The sequence below is a fragment of the Lepidochelys kempii genome, chromosome 7 (genome assembly GCF_965140265.1).
Source record: "Lepidochelys kempii isolate rLepKem1 chromosome 7, rLepKem1.hap2, whole genome shotgun sequence".
Taxonomy (NCBI): domain Eukaryota; kingdom Metazoa; phylum Chordata; order Testudines; family Cheloniidae; genus Lepidochelys; species Lepidochelys kempii.
In genome coordinates, this window is record NC_133262.1 from 72,354,557 (window position 1) to 72,370,872 (window position 16,316).

General features: G+C 41.2%; 1 protein-coding gene across 4 annotated transcripts in view; it reads right to left on the reverse strand.

The window, feature by feature from the left end:
* Positions 1-16,316, reverse strand: part of OGDHL (oxoglutarate dehydrogenase L) — a 109,577-nt gene that overhangs the window by 57,644 nt on the left and 35,617 nt on the right. For 3 of the 4 annotated variants that reach the window (XM_073353298.1, XM_073353299.1, XM_073353297.1), the window contains exons 4-9: positions 15,784-15,886; positions 9,701-9,816; positions 7,581-7,735; positions 2,476-2,622; positions 953-1,043; positions 245-424 (exon numbers count right to left, since the gene is read on the reverse strand). In XM_073353298.1, the coding sequence (XP_073209399.1) occupies positions 245-424; positions 953-1,043; positions 2,476-2,622; positions 7,581-7,735; positions 9,701-9,816; positions 15,784-15,886 (792 nt within the window). Of the gene's footprint in view, positions 1-244; positions 425-952; positions 1,044-2,475; positions 2,623-5,740; positions 5,844-7,580; positions 7,736-9,700; positions 9,817-15,783; positions 15,887-16,316 lie in introns of those variants that run through there. The other variant, XM_073353300.1, reaches the window with a different exon arrangement.

Genomic DNA, 16,316 nt, shown 5'->3' on the forward strand with positions numbered 1-16,316 from the left:
CAAGTTCAGGAACTAAGTTAATCAACCTGGTAATCAGTCAGAGAATTAGGAAGCATTACCCTGTGCTAATTTAAAATTACTAGTTTAGTTCAAAGGCCAACATATCCAATTACACAAAGAAATGTTTCAGTGTCTTGAAGTACCTCCCACTTCTAGAGCTCAAAACTTTGGTAAACTGGGCTATTAGAAAAACTTACACATACACACACCAGCAAAAGTTATCCTAGCATGCTTGTAATTTTACCTTTTTCCCCTCTGTATCCCCTCTGTAAAACTGCTCAGCTTTGGTCTTCCCCTGAACAACAGGGTTTACTGCTTCCAAATGAGATGGGTTAGCCACAAGCGACAGAGTGATGTTCTTATTTGTTGCTCGGTTGATCCTTTCATGGTACATTCCCAAATGATATTTTACATCCCCAGACCCCTAACACACAAAAGACAGTCAAGGTTCATGTACGCCAGCCATATAAACTACTTCCAATTCAACATTTAAAATCTACACTTCATACTGAAAAATGAATCTGGCTAGTTGTTACGTGTCACCCTGCATGGTATTTTTATTGAAAATAATTTCAAATTTTAAAACATTTGTTTCTGTTTTAATACCTCGGTGTCAGAACACAACACTTCATATTAACTAAGCACAGACAACATGCTTGTCTCTGTACAAAATAGAGGAAGATGGTTGGAGCTAAAACAAACTATGTTAGAGAGATACCCGGTGAATTGAATTCACTGTTTAGAGTTAATGACTAGGAATCTTTCTGCATTTGAAAGATGTGCTATAGTGTTTCATAAAGAATAAAGTTATCAGTGAACCCCATTGATTCTGATCACTTAACAAAACAAAATTATGAACTTTAATAGATCCTAATACTGCGTATTTACATGGACAAGAACATCCAGAACAATTCAGTACTTATTCTCTATCAGTAATAAAGTTGCATGTTACCTCATCAGCTGCATCAAGTTTTGGATCAAACTGACAGAAGATCTGCTCCAATTCCTTTCGGATGACATTGGCCAGTACATTCAACCTACCTCTAAACAACAACAGAAAGTTCTTTGATGAAATCTTACCAAACAATTTTGGAAATTTAAAAAAAATGTATTTTAAACATCTACAAATACTGTCCCTTAATCCTCCAATCACTCCCCACCCCTCCCACACACACACACACACACACACACACCCATACCCACCCATCCCAGAGAGTGTCCCTACTGCATCACCATTGGCACTCCATAGTGCCTAGGTATTTAACCACAAGCTAGAGATTTTTCTTTTGTGAGTTTCTATCACAACCCTAACATGCCATCAGTAGAGTGCTATTATCTAGACCAGTTACTTGACAATTATCACAGATGAGAGACTGGGGAAGTTTTACTTATTTTGGCTGTTTGGGGGGGCATCATATTTTGCCTTTGGATATATATGTACAGCTACTCTCATGCACACCCAAGTGCAGGCAGGATATGATCCTTTGAAAATATATTTTAATGAATGGTTATAGCAATAAGCTACAGTGGGCTGTTCATCAACTGGGCAGAAGGCCAAAAAAAATGCCCCAGTACCCAACTAAGGACCCCTGGAGTGGCTTATTGCTATCACAGTACAGCTCCTTCATTTTACATTTCTTGATTTTTGTATTTAAAAATTTTAAGCTAAAAAACCCCACAGTTTTGTGAAGTTAATATAACATTCTGTGAGTATGAAAAGTAGCTCCTAGTACAAGGTTATGAGAAAATAGCATGGAATGGTTATGAACCCTTTCTCCTACTATGATGAATATAATATATTGTTCACTATTTTTTCCTATCCCTTCTTTTAAGGTTCCCTGAATTATAAGGACCCCTTTTTCCCACCTATGAGAAAACTGACTACCCTTTCAACAAGAATTAGTGACTCAGCAGCCATGTTCCAAATACTAAAGTGTTTTCAAAGTTGATTCTATTGCCACCTGTAGCAGATTGAAACCTGGGAACCAAAGAGAAACCCCACAAGCAAATGTGCATCTCACTTTTTAAATATAAGGATGTTTATTTCCCCTTTTCAAAATGACTCTGCCCCTTCCTGTTTAAGGTATTATTCGTCAATAGTGTCCCCATTCCTGGCACTGCCTTCCAGAGTATAGATAAAGATGTGGGAAATTGGTACACCCTCTCAATTCCAAGCACTCCACAGTGGGGAATGAAGTGTAATGCCTGCCAGACTCTCTTCCTATTTCAAAGCAGGTCCTTGACTAGTCTCCCATGATGAAAGTTTTAGCCCCTCACTGAGAGATAGCTCCCTTAGGACTCTGTGATATTGATACTCAATATATCTTTTAGTTGGGATAACTAACCTGTTTTACCAACCTCCCTTATAACATCACATTCCCAGTCTCTAAAAGGGGCCAGAAACCTAAAGCAGTGTATACCACACTGTGCAAATGAGTCCATCGTTATTTGCCTTTATTTTAAATGAACAGTTACCTGTGAGGCATCCCCATTATTAAATATTCAACTCCCATTTCGCTGGATTTGTCAATGATGGTTTTAAGAGCAGGAATCATTACTTCACACCCTTCTAAACCAAAGCGCTTCTCTGAGGACCACTTGCGGGCAAGGAAGTCTTCAAATCTTGCCAAAAGAGGGAGAGAAAAGCAATAAGTTAAGGAAATGCATCAGATGGTGGTTTTTTTTTTAAATCAACTGAAGGGCATTTGGAGAAGTAACATAAGATGCCCACTGAGAAGACTTTTAGAGAAGACTTCTTAATACATACTCATATTTCTCAGAGCATGAATTTTATTGGGGAAAAATAAGTTCATAAAAGAGAAAAGATTTATCTCTTGCCTGCCCTACTGCCCACCTTTAAAAGTTCTCACCAGCACTTTGTGAATCGATTCTGACACCTGGACAATATTATGATGAACAAAATCAAAGCATAGAAATTATGGCAAAAATTTTCTAGTTTGCTGTCCTTACATGCAGAAAGTGACTACTGACTACAATAGGGAAAGCCTCACATGTAGGCAGAATGTCAAAAGAGTAAGCCACCCTGCAGATCCAAGAGGAGACAAAAGAGAATCCCATATCTTCTGGAAATAACAGTGAGTAAACAATTAAGGGAAATGGCAGCGTAAAAACTTGCAGCAGAAAACACGTAATTCCAGGAGAAATCTTGGAAACCCTATTCAGTGGCACAGCTCCACAGACTAAGTGATGTAATAGTTGGTAATTTGCCAGGAGCCGCTACACTGGAATCTGTGTCTCAGGAATCAGTAACTACAGACATAAAATCTGTCCTTTACTGACAGTTCTATGTTGTTCCGTCTTTTAATGGGTTAGGGCCAGAGGCACCACACACAGTTAAAGTGGCTTTTAACAAACGCTGAAAGGGTCATTTATAAAGCCTAAAGATATTGAACACAAAGAAAAATAAATCTTCATGAAATAACGTTAGTGGTTACATCATCAGTGTAATGCAAGGCCTGATAATGTCACAATGTCCATTAATACTCAGCTCCAAGTATAATGCTGAAGATTACCTCCCTTATGATCTAAAACTTAAAAGCCATAACAGCAGTGAAATGGAATGTTGCCAGAAAACTCTCCTAAGCTGACCCAACAGTTTGGATCTAAGGCAGCGTAGAACTTTAAGAACAATGGACATATCCTGAATTGATGTAAATTTGATAGCACCTTGAAATCAATGGAACCACATCCATTTACGAAAAGCTGAAGGTCTGGCTCCTTGACAGCATAAGTCCTCTAGACAAGGGGGTGAATTAAAATGGCAGCTGTATCTGCGATTTTCCATCCTTTGGGGGTTTGATGTTAACCCAGTACTGCACAGTGTAACTCTTTCCCTCCCTCCAGTTAGGAAGTGTATTTACCAGAGCACATTGCCACTGACTTTGGAAGCATTTTCAACATTTCAAAGTGACATCTTACACTTGGGACATGTTGGGCCGGGGGAGGGAGATTCTGGTTACATATGTTTAGAAATAGCTGGTTAAACTAGTGTCCTTACCAAACAAAAGTCAGAAATATTCACGAGCAGGCAGGCAGGAGGTGGACACGGCTGATAAATTGTGTTCACCATGTATTAAAGCCTTGCATGTGATAGAACAGTCACAAATTGGTAACATTAAAAGGGTCTCCTCACAACCTCCCATTCTTCCTGCCTCCCTCCATCCACACATGGGAATATGGAAAAAAATGGTTACTAATCTTTCCATAACTGCTGTTCTCTGAGATGTGTTGCTCATGCCCACTCCATGTTAAGTGTGTGCGCACTGCATGCACGGTCACCAGAAATTTCTCTCAGTGCTATCTGTTGGGCTGGCTTTAGCATCCTCTGGTGCTGTATGCTTATGTGCTGGTATAAGGGGCATGGCTGGCCCTTCACCCTCTCAGTTCCTTCTTGCTGGCTAACTCAGACAGAGAGGCAGGTGGTGGGTTGTGGAATGGACAGGAGCAACGCATCTCAAAGAACAGTAGTTACGTAAAGGTTAGTAACCTTTCTTTTCTTCTTCACGTGATTGCTCCTGTCCATTCCACATTACGTGACTTTCAAGCGGTACCTAAGGAAGGGGGCTTGGAGTTCATGGACATGAGGATTCCAATACTGCTCTCCCAAACCTGGCATCATCTCAAGCCTGCTGGGTGATGGCATAGTGGGAGGAGAAGGCATGCACTGACAACCAGGTCGCTGCTCTGCAGATGTCTTGGATCGGGACCTGGGCCAGAAACAGTGATGATGAGGCCTGAGTTCTCATCGAGTAGGCAGTTAAGATGGCAGAAGGTGGGACACCCACCTGCTTGTACCATCCATGAATACAGGAAGTTATCCAAGATGAGATTCTCTAGGCTGAAACTGGTAGGCCTTTCATCCTATCTGCTATTGCCATGAAGAGCTGAGTGGATTTATGGAACAGCTTGGTCCTTTCAGTGTAGGAGGCTAGGGCACGTCTAACATCCAATGAGTGGAGATGCTACTCCTCTGAATTCTTGAGTGGTTTTGGGAAGAAAATTGGCAGGAAAAGAGACTGGTTACTATGGAACCACGAGATTACCTTTGAAAGGAACGCCAGGTGGGAGCGCTGTTGAACCCTGTCCTTGAAGGATACGGTGTACGGTGGTTCTGACATAATGGCCCTAATTTCTGAGACCCTTCTGGCCAAGGTAACTCCACCAGGAAAGCGACCTTCCGGGAGAGATATAGCACAGGGCACAATGATAGTGGCCCATCAGTCTTGACAGGACCAGGTTTAGGTCCCACGGCAGAACTGGTTCATGAATTTGAGGGTAAAGTCTTTCTAATCCTTTAAGGAACCAAATGGACATCTTGTGTGAGAAGACTAATAAATTAAGCTAAAGAGAAACCACTGAATAATGCCTTGCCAAAGCAAGAGGAGGAGTTCCAGCAATTGTCACAGCCAGTAAGAAGGAACTGAGAGGGTGTAGGGCCAACAGTGCCCCTTATACTGGTTCATAAGCGTGCAGCACCAGAAGGAGCAAGAGACAGCCCAACGGATACCACTGAGGGAAAAATTTCCAGCCACAGTACACACACACTGTGCACACACCTAGCGTGGAATGGACATGAGCAAAAGAACAAAAGCTTTCTCTTCCCTTTACCCTGGTAACATTTGGACTCTAAAATAGCATTTGGAAAACCAAAGCCTTTGTGGCGGTTCAAGAGGGCAATATACTCATATGTGGATAGCGAGGAGGTATCAGTGTACCTTACCTGAAGGACTGCCTGTAACATCTAAAGAAACATAGGGCTTGGTTACCACCACCAAGGATGTTCTATGGTTCTACTAGCATTTTGATCAGATTTTGACCAGTCCATATTCTGAAGAAGAGAAAAGGACATGTTGCCTAGGGCCTGACATCTTAGATGTAACCTCCAGGTCCACAGGATATTTAAACAAGCCAAGTCAGAAACTTCCCAAACAATCGGGGCTCGCTTTGGTAGTCCCATCACACTCTTCAAGGGAGTATGGCAGCTAATTCAGGCCAAGGTTGTTAAAGTGAAAGTTTCACCAAAGGAAAAAAAAAAAATCAGTCAAAAATTATATGGAGATATATATGCAAAACAAAACTTTCATAACCTAAATTGTCCCTGAATTAGCTGAAATTCAGGTTAAACTTTCACAAAAATGTATTTTACACAAACACACACAGATTTGTTCTTTTTTTTTTTTTTTTTTTTTTTTAAAGTAGCAGCTTTCATTAGATTTAAACATCCTCCCTGCCAGACTGTGAAACTAAACACCATGAGGACTTGTACATGAGAAGCAGGGAGGGAGAGACACAGACATGCCTGGAAAGGCCTTGATCCCGCCAGCTGGTGTGCAGCCATTAGAGTCTGGCCACATGAATCAGATTGAAGAATCAGGGCCTAACATTGCCTGTGTTTATCATTTGTGAGAGTCTCCAGAGATATGCAATGGACATATTTTCTAAAATAAAAAACTGAGTTAGGTGCCATTTCTAAATCTACCAGTAAACAAACAGCACAAATGAGAAGAAGTTAGATTATTAAAACTGAATTTTAAAATCTACAGTGATATTAGCTATAAGGCTGCAAACTCAATGAGTATGAAGCAGATTTTGCACAGCAATAGGTTTAACACTTTCAACCTCTTTCAGTAGAAATTGTGTCCACAGCTGGGTGGGACAGTAATTCATCTAAGTACTTCTTTCTGTATTTTCCCATAGACAAAAAAAATTTGATAAGACGTTTGGCTCCTTCCTGTTGGTCAAAATCAGGTCCCTCCACAGCCAGAAGTAATACAAATTTCTGCATCAGGAAGATAAATGAGGAAACGTCATACAGACAAGTTGTTTAACAACCCATCACTCAAATGCCATGTTCACCTGACTATTAAGTGTCTGACTAAAATTCCTTTCTGTTTCATTAAAATTGGACAAGAATGATGCACTGTCGTCTCCCCAACCAAAAATATTGCTGAACACCACACACAGTGACAAAAACATCAGTACCTTCTATTGGAACTTCATTTGTAACAGCTTTCTACTGCCTCTCCCTCTCTCTCTTTTTTTTTTTTGGGGGGGGGGAAGTATGCTAAGTTATGTCTGTTTGTCCTGACCCCAAGGGGCCACTCTGGTAGTGGAGCATCAGTTGGTTGCAGGGATAACCTGGCCATGCCACCTATGCCCAATACAGGAGGAGCACATCTACTCTACACACTACCTGGGGATTCTCCTCACACCAGAGAAATTCTGAGAGGGCCAGTTACAATGGCTTTTTCAGTTCTGTGGCACCAGAGGGGGAAAAAGTACAGTGTATCGTGGACAATTAGGTACTTTAGAAGGTAAGACTGAATGGGAAAGCTCAGCAACAGCATTCAAAACCACTTAGAGTTCTTTTCAGACAGAAACTATGAACTACTTACATGGATTGGATTATTAAAACATTCTCCCAAACCTCCAACACAAACCGGTGAATCTGCTGCTAACTGTGTCACAAAAGCCATGGAAATACCCAAGAATGTGATCTATCCCCTCCTCCCCTCAAAAGAAACAGAAAACAAAAAGTTGCTGGACAAACCCCAACATACCTCATGGAGCGCACCAGCCTAGCCAACAATGTCCGTTTTTCCTCATTTGTAAACTTCATGACACCAGGAGTTTCAAACTTCTGTCGGATCCACTGGCATTGCTCCACATCATTGATGAACATGAATTCCAGTCCAATGTGCTGACAGTATGTATTCTGGGAGGTAAAACATGAAGTCTAGAAACTTACAACTTTGGGAGTTCATGGATTGGGAGAAGTAGGACAGATATTCTAAAACTAAAGCAAGTAGTTTATTTCTGTTATCATTCCCACCACCATTCCGTTATCATTCCCTGTATTAAAATGTGATTTCCCTTCCCTTTGTATTAATTCTTTCTTGGGGCTGTAAGCAATTCAATTCTTTTACTAAATCCTGGATTAGGATTCCCAAGCCCCACAAACTTTCCCCACAGAAACTAATATTTCAGACACTTGGAATCTGGAAGATTTCTCGCAACTGGTAATAATCATTTAAAAGTAGGTCAATATATATGCCCTAAACTAATTGATGAAGTTAATCTAACTGACAAAAAAAAAAAAAAATGTAGCCAGATCACGGTCATTGCTTTGGATGCTTCAGGAAAAAATTCAAATTGGTTATCAGAATTTATCCAAAGGGTTTTTTAAAAAAATTATCAAATGAAATCAAGTAATAAAGACAGTGAAAAGACATTTATGAAGCCCCATACAAATTGTTTGATAGCTGGCAATTCTTAAAAGGCTAGGAATCCATTTCAGATTTCCAACTAAATTGAGAGGGTAGGGGAAGTAACCTAATTTTGTCTTCGATACTGGCAAAATCAACATATTTTGGAAGTAACTCTAGTTTGCCTTTGTGGGTATTTAAAAGTTTTCTATTATTTATTTTAGAGGAAATGTTTACTGGAAAGATATATTATACATAAGAGGAAGTTAACAGGAGCACCAAATACAGAGATTCTTACAGTAAAAAAAGCACCAAACCAAATATACAAGAGAGTGTGATTGTGATAATGTTGACAAAACTAATCCAAACTTCTGCAATTAAATTTTTTTTTCCCCTTTATAGCATGTTTCGTTTCATGAGTATGTGATATGCAAATAGATTTTAAAATTGCCACGCAAATAGCGGGGAGATAATACGGTCAGGCACAAAGCAACTTTAAAAGATCCATTCTACGTCTGCAACGTAGAAAATGACCATGGATCCCCTACAGTGTCCCTGTATGCGCTATGAGTCCGATCCTGCAAAGTGCTAAAGAGCCAGTGGTGACAGCATTCAGTACTTCAAAGGAGCATTCAGCAAGATCAGGCATTGTACTGATACGTTTCTAATGCTATCTGCGGTCTCATTTTGGGTTCTTCCCACATTATTCTCTTAAACACTTCCAGTTTCACTGAATTCATACAGCATAATTACATCAGCTATTGGGGAAAAAAATATAACTATGCGGGGCAGGGGGGGGAGGGGAGAACCACTATCATACAAGCTGTTTCCAATCTGTATTGGAGTGGTCATGAGTTTAGGGCCCAATCCCAAAGTCATTACACCAGGAAAAAAAAAAAAAAAAAGTCTCACAGATGTCAAGGCTGAAGGATTGAGCTCACAATGCGTCCTGAGGAAATGCATGGAATGGAAACTAGTGGCTTATAAGGAGTTTCTCTGTGACAGACCCAAAGAAAACACAAAGAAATGTTTTAGGGGCCCTTATCCTGCAAAGCGATCAGCTAGCATGATCCCTTTGCAGGAATAGGGCCTACGTTAGTATTGTGCTGCCATGGCCCACCACCACCTCCTACGTTACACTGGCATTTGAAAGATGACCCGACAGCTTCTACCATTTATAGAAACTCTAGGGCAGTGGTTCTCAACCTATTTACCCAGCCCACAATGTGTTATGTGGGCTGCATCCAATACTACCTGTTTGGCCCTGAGGATGTCACATGGGCTGCAGCTCTGTGCTGACTGGGCCGCAGGTTGAGAACCACTGCTCTAGGGTCACCTTGAATGCCATCTGAAGTTCCCTCATGTGTCCTATTGTCAACTGAAGTGGAATGGACCAATTTTATAATATACAAACTGACAACAGCTCACTTCCATCTGGATGAAAGCAGTTACACAAGATATGTCGCCACACTGACCTCCAGCCGCTTGATGATCTCTCGTAAAGAAAGAGCAGTCTCATCTCCTCCTATGAAGGTGATTGTAGGCAATCGAAAAACCTTGTCCAAGTCAGATTCATGCAACCCATACAGCCCTACAGTGTGTCAATTGGTGAGAGGGGGTGGGGAGACAAAAAGCACAAGCTAAACAGACAGTATGTCCTGGTCAAGACAATACACAGTGAAAGTTTAAGGCTGCTGTAAGACACCTTACCTTTGGAGAAAAGGGAAAATATTTTGAATTGCCAGATTGTAATGAACACCACACACTTGGAGAAACCCATATTTAACAAGCACATCGGCAGAGTTTTCAAGAGGTTTATCAGATGAAGGAGCAAATCTCATCTATTAGATCGGTATCTGCTACGCAAGCAAGTGGTACAATATTCCAATGGAAGGCTGCATGTGACAGAAAACCTTCACTAGGGGGAATAACATGGCGCCTGCCCTGTGTTCCAAGTTCCTACTACTATAGGTTTGGTTTTTTTTAAATTTCATCTCAACTCACTTCTGCCATGAAATGTGGCAACACAAGAAAAACCAGTTTTAAATAGATTAAAGATACATATGTAGGTTAACCCATCACACCATAACCCTTGTCTTAGCTTTCCAAATTTTTACTTTATGATCCTCACTGATGTAATTTCTAAATTGAAACTGGAAGATTTTTCAGGGAGGGACTGGATGATTCCCTTACGACTACTTTTTTTTGTGCCCAATGCATTTTTGGTGTCACAAAAATACATAACACATTTAAGTTCATTCCAGGTACTTCTGGCAACTCTCCTCTTAAAATCTCTCTTTATATTCTCTTGAAAACAATGATTGATCCATAAAATTGTATTTCCTGAAACTCTTTCTAGAATCTAAAAGTGTAAAAATTAGAAAGTCTGTAAGTAAGATCATGACAAATAAAATAATTAGCAGTCTTTTAGCCAATAGAATGCTTTTATACAACCACTGGCCAATACAATAAATTACTGTCCACATTGCCTAAAAATAGCAGCAGCAGCAAAAATCAGAAGTAATTATACAGGCTGAAGAAAATCCAGATTGAAGGAATAATATATGTGTTTATCAGAGATGCAGCAGAAGCTGGGCTATAATTGCATTGCACACACATTCAGTCCTTGGCTTTTGAGAGTGCCAACTAGAGTGCCAATTAGTCTTCAAGATGGAGATATTCACTGAGATTATCAATTTATCTTACACATGCCATCAAACATCTTATCTAGGTTACATTTGACCTGGAAACCCACAGGGGAAAAAAATCTCAGGGTCTCATTTTAACGTTAGGAGGTGAAATTGACCCTGTCTTTGCTATTAGTAACAGAAGTCCTACCAATAACTTCAGATTTGAACCAGATGGTTTATAAATCAGAGTTCCTCTCAAGGCCAGATACTGTGAAAAGAATGCATCATCTCCACCCTTGATTTAGGGATCTGTGAACCTGCCGAGGCCAAGAAATCAGTTTCTGCCAATCTTTAACCTATCTTTTGCAGTTCCAAGAAATGAGGTATAAACAAGACCAACCAGCATCACAGCATTGCTCAAAGTACATGGTGAGGTAACTTAATCTTAACCCATTATAGATTGAACACATACTGTAAGCAAGTACTTTAGCATTCATTGACTGACAGCCTGAATAATACCCAGAGATCTAAGAGTTCACAAGGAAAGGAAAAAAGGATCAGTGTTCAAATTCTAGAAGGGGAGAAGAGAACTAAGCAATGTAAAGGCCAAACCACTATGGAATTCAGTGTACTACTTACCATGCAACAGTGTCAGTTCATTGATATTGTTATTACTAATACGTAATCTTTTCATTTAAAATAAGTTAAATAAGTATAAATGGTAACTAGATAAATAGCACTTCATTTTTCACTTTAAATTTGAAAAAGGCACATATACAGACATACATAGAATTGAATCAGTGCAATTTACTAGTACTTAAGAGATTTGGTTCTGAGTCTGTGACACTAAAGCAAAGAACACAGTGCCACCAACTTTACTTTTCTTTGTTTCCTTGCTGACTCACTCTCTGACTTAGCAGAATTTTCATGGGCAGTCATGCAAACAATGGAACATGTAATAGAAGTGATGTAGGCACAAATAGCACAGCTGTGTCTTTTACCTCAGCACTGCAAATTTACTACAGCATCACTTCAGGTTTAAAGGGATAGGGACCTTTGAGCTTAGACCTCACTGAAGGTATTTTTTAGGCATTACTATTTTGCAAAATGTGTTCTCGCAACTAGCTGTATTGTAAATATAACTCCTAAAGGGAACTGATGCATGGGACACTACATACAGGAAATATGTGTTGCTGGCCATCATATTCAAGTATCTTGTGTGGTCATTAGAGGCTCTTTGTAAGTTTCCCTATTGGTCTCAAGCTACAGGGGAACACTTAGCACTGAGCTTGGGAATCCCATTATCCACACTCCAACTTTCTTTTTCTAACAACATATTCATATCATACATCCCACAAGACACATGCTTACATGGCACCATCCCTTCTAAACATGCCATCCCTTCCTGTTTCAGATTGCAAGTATCCAGTTTCTTTTTCCATGTGATGTCACACTACTGATAGTTTTTCAAGATGCCCAGGATTTCACATTGCATTATTTCTGAGGTTCAGAGAAGACACGCCAATGGTCTGCACTGAACTTGTACTCAAAGTCATGCTAAGGTTCATGTATGCTCTGGATATTCTGAAGCAGAGGTTCTCAACCTCTCTCTTTCTGAAGGCCCTCCCCCCACCAACATGCTATGAAAACTCTACTCCCCACCTGTGTCAGAACAACTGTTTTTCTGCATATAAAGGTCAGGGCTGGCATTAGAGGGTAACAAAAAGGGAAATTGCCCAGGGTTCCGCTCCACAGGAGCCCCTGCGAAGCTACATGGCTCAGGCTTCAGTTTCAGCCCTGGGTAGTGGGGCTCAGGGCCTTGGGCTTCAGCCCCATGCAGTGGGGCTTTGGCTTTCTGCCCTGGGCCCCAGAGAGTCTAATGCTGGCCCTGCTTGGCAGACCCCCTAAAACCTGCTCATGGCCCCCCAGGGGGTACCAGACCCCTGGTTCAGAACCACTGCCCTGAAGGACCTTTGTGCTCTCCCTGCCATCTCTCTTCCCAGCAGGCTGAGAATGAGAACATAAACTAATCTCTCTTACGCAATGCATGAGTCTGGGAGCCAAATTCATCAGGGTTCTGATGGTGCCTCACATTGGAGGAAATAACCACCTCATTTTAATCAAAAGTGCAGACTATTTTTCACAATGAAGATAATACAGCTGGGATCCTGAGTGCTTGAGGCTTTCCTTTTACAGAAAATGTAAACAACAAAGAGAAGAAATGAAATCATCCCAAGAGGGGGAAAAACCCTGCACTCCCCTCAAGGCAACGTGTCACTTTATGAGAAGGAATCACAAAATGACTCCTTGACCTGCATAAGGCTAGCTACTAGCATGACTCCCATGAAGCCACTAACCTGCACCACTGACAATGCGTGTAATGCACCTTCTTCACCTTGCCTGGGTATTGAGCTCTCACATAAAGCCACCAGAGACTGGTCAGTCAAGTCACCTCTACTGTCATTTAGTCTGTGATTAGCATGACAAAAGATATAGATCACCCCCCCACCCCGAGTAGGTCAAAGCTATGTATTTCTGTATTATGTGTATCACTATGTATTTTTGCCACCTCTGTTTTACGTTGGAACCCTCCTCTTTTCCCACAATCCCTGTGACAACAGCCCCTCCCATCTACAGCTGCTTTTTGTGCCTTGCATTTCAACAGGTACCATAATCAGCAGTAGCAGACTGCACATAGTATAAGGTGATGCAAGTATTTTAATTTTAAACTATATTTTGTTAATTTTATATTAATTTAATAATACAGATATTACTGCTCCTCAGGTCCTAGCATATCATAATTATTTTGCTTGTACCAGAGAGCAGACTCAGATAAGGGAGACTCCCCAAGGACTAAGAATGGGGTTTCTTCAGCTCTTTCTGCTCTAGCAGAAATCATGATCATGTTGCTTCATCTCTGAAACAAATGCCATCTAAGAAAGCTAAAGCAATCTTGGAGAACCAGGACACACTGCATTATTCCTCTAAGACAGGATTTCTGAAGCTGGAGTCCGGGTCAGGGAGTCATGTCTGGGGCTGCTGGCTCCAGCAATCAACTCCCCTCCCTCCCAGCACCTTCTGCACAGAACAAGTGTTCAGTGGTGTGCAGAAGGAGTGGGAGGAGCAGGGACGGGGTGCACTCGGGGGGGGAGGCGGGGAAGAGGAGGGGCAGCAGGGCCTGAGGCTGAGCAGGGGGTTTGGGAGTCTGTGAAAAATTATAAATCAAAATGGGGGTCCTTGGATTGCTAAAAAAAGTTTGAGAACCACTGCTTTAAGACACCGTTAAGTGATGACTGCAAGACTGAGATTAACAGTCAGTGTTCAAAATTTTACAATCTCCATTTTCTTCTTCTAAGATACAGCAGGGATCAGCAGCCTTTGGCACGCAGTCCGCCAGTTTGAAGAATCTGTCAATTTGAAGAATCTGTCCAAGCTGTATCCTGTATCTCAGGGATTGGCAACTTTTGATACGTGGCCCACCAGGGTAAGCCCCCGGCGGGCCGGGCCCGTTTGTTTACCGGCCACGTCCGCAGGTTCGGCCGATTGCGGCTCCCACTCGCCACGGTTCGCTGTCCCAGGCCAATGGGGGCTGAGGGAAGCAGCGGCCAGCACATCCCTCAGCCCGCGCAGCTTCCCGCAGACCCCATTGACCTGGAGCGGCAAACCACCGTCAGTGGGAGCCGCGATCGGCTGAACCTGCGGACACAGCAGGTAAACAAACCGGCCCAGCCCGCCAGGGGGCTTACCCTGGTGGGCCATGTACCAAAGGTTGCCAATCCCTGAGATACAGGATACAGCTTGGACAGATTCTTCAAATTAAGAAAAGAAGATAGGATTCATATTGAGAGGACTAAGACTAGTTTGGGCATCTCTTCATTTAGTCAGAAAACTTATATCAAAACTTTTTAAAAATACGTAGCTTCTGTATCATTCACAGAAAGATTCATTCATGGAAATGCACAATCTATTGTTCCACAGAAGTAAATAAGGAACAGGAAAAACTATCAGTCACTGAACTATTGTATTAAGATTTTAGCATGTTTATAATATCACTCTAAAAAAAACTTTAGGACAATATGGTTTTTGGAATATATCTAAGTCATAACAATAAGACCATATGACTAAAAATAATAATTATTAGAAACTAGCCCTTATATAACAATGAATAGGATACATTTTGTATTTGATTCAGTTGACAATGAAGATCTCTGCTGCACGGTGCTCAAACCATAGTGATGTGCAATTATAGAAATGTCTATATCTATTAGTCGCTTTAGATGTGGTCCAGAACCATGCACTGTGTATGATTGTTTCCTGTCCTTTTAATACACTAGGAAGATACTATGGGCATTGTGTAACTGTTCATTTACTATGCACTTGTTCTTAATTCTGTTGTCCCCTATATCCTCCCCATAATAAAAGTTCCAACTAGATAGCATGCAGTGGCAACCAGCTGCAAAGGGAGAAGCTTCATTGGAAAGATTTAGCCATCTTATTGTAATATAAGTGTGCAAATTGCCAAATTTACATCATATATTACCATCTCATCAGCCAATCCATACTCTGTTCTCTAATGTTCTAAAAGCATGCTTGATCGCCCCAAGCTTGGAACAATGAGCTATAGCTGCTTCTACAAATAGGTAGTGCAAGAATGAGGGAATTTCAAATTTCCCTGAGGAGTGGTCACTGGTTAGAGCCACAAAAAACGTACCACAATTAAAGCAAAGTCACAGTGATTTATCATAAAGTAACCAAAAAGGTTAGAGGAATATTTTCACTAATTAATAGTTGTCCTATCTAAGAAAAACAGAACACTCAGTTGTTGTAATTATCTTGCCTAGTGACTCTCTCTAGAGGATACATTGTACCACAAGACATGCCTCTGGCCAAACATATTGATTTATATTAAAGTAGTTTGCAGTTCTCACCCAGTTTATCAATAGTAGTGATTAAATCAGATGGAACAAATGAATCCAAGTCTGCGTCCAAGATTCCTAGGGGATCCAGCTGAGCCACATGATGTCCACGGATCTGTATGGGTGCAATTAGGTAGGAAGAGGGAGGAAACACCAAGAAAAAAAAAATCATGATAAAGTCAGTAAAAAGGGAGAACTTGCCAATAATTGTGCCCCCAACACACAGATAACTTATGGAATCATCAAACATACACACACAAAAACCATACGAACAGCCATACCGAGCCAGACCAATGGTCCATCTAGCCCAGTAGCAGTCAACCATCCCTCAGAGTTAGAGTATGATTATCGTCCATAAAATGATAGCCCGTTATCCCAGGTGGATCCACAGGTGGTTAATTAGACCAATCCCTGACCCACAGGTCTTGTCACAGTTGGGGCAGGCATTTCCCAATGGAAAGGCAGATTTGAATTGTTGAGTCAGGCTGCGGTGCATTCTTTCCTCCTTTCCCGTTTCTCTGTTTCCTGTTGTCAGTGGCCAGTGC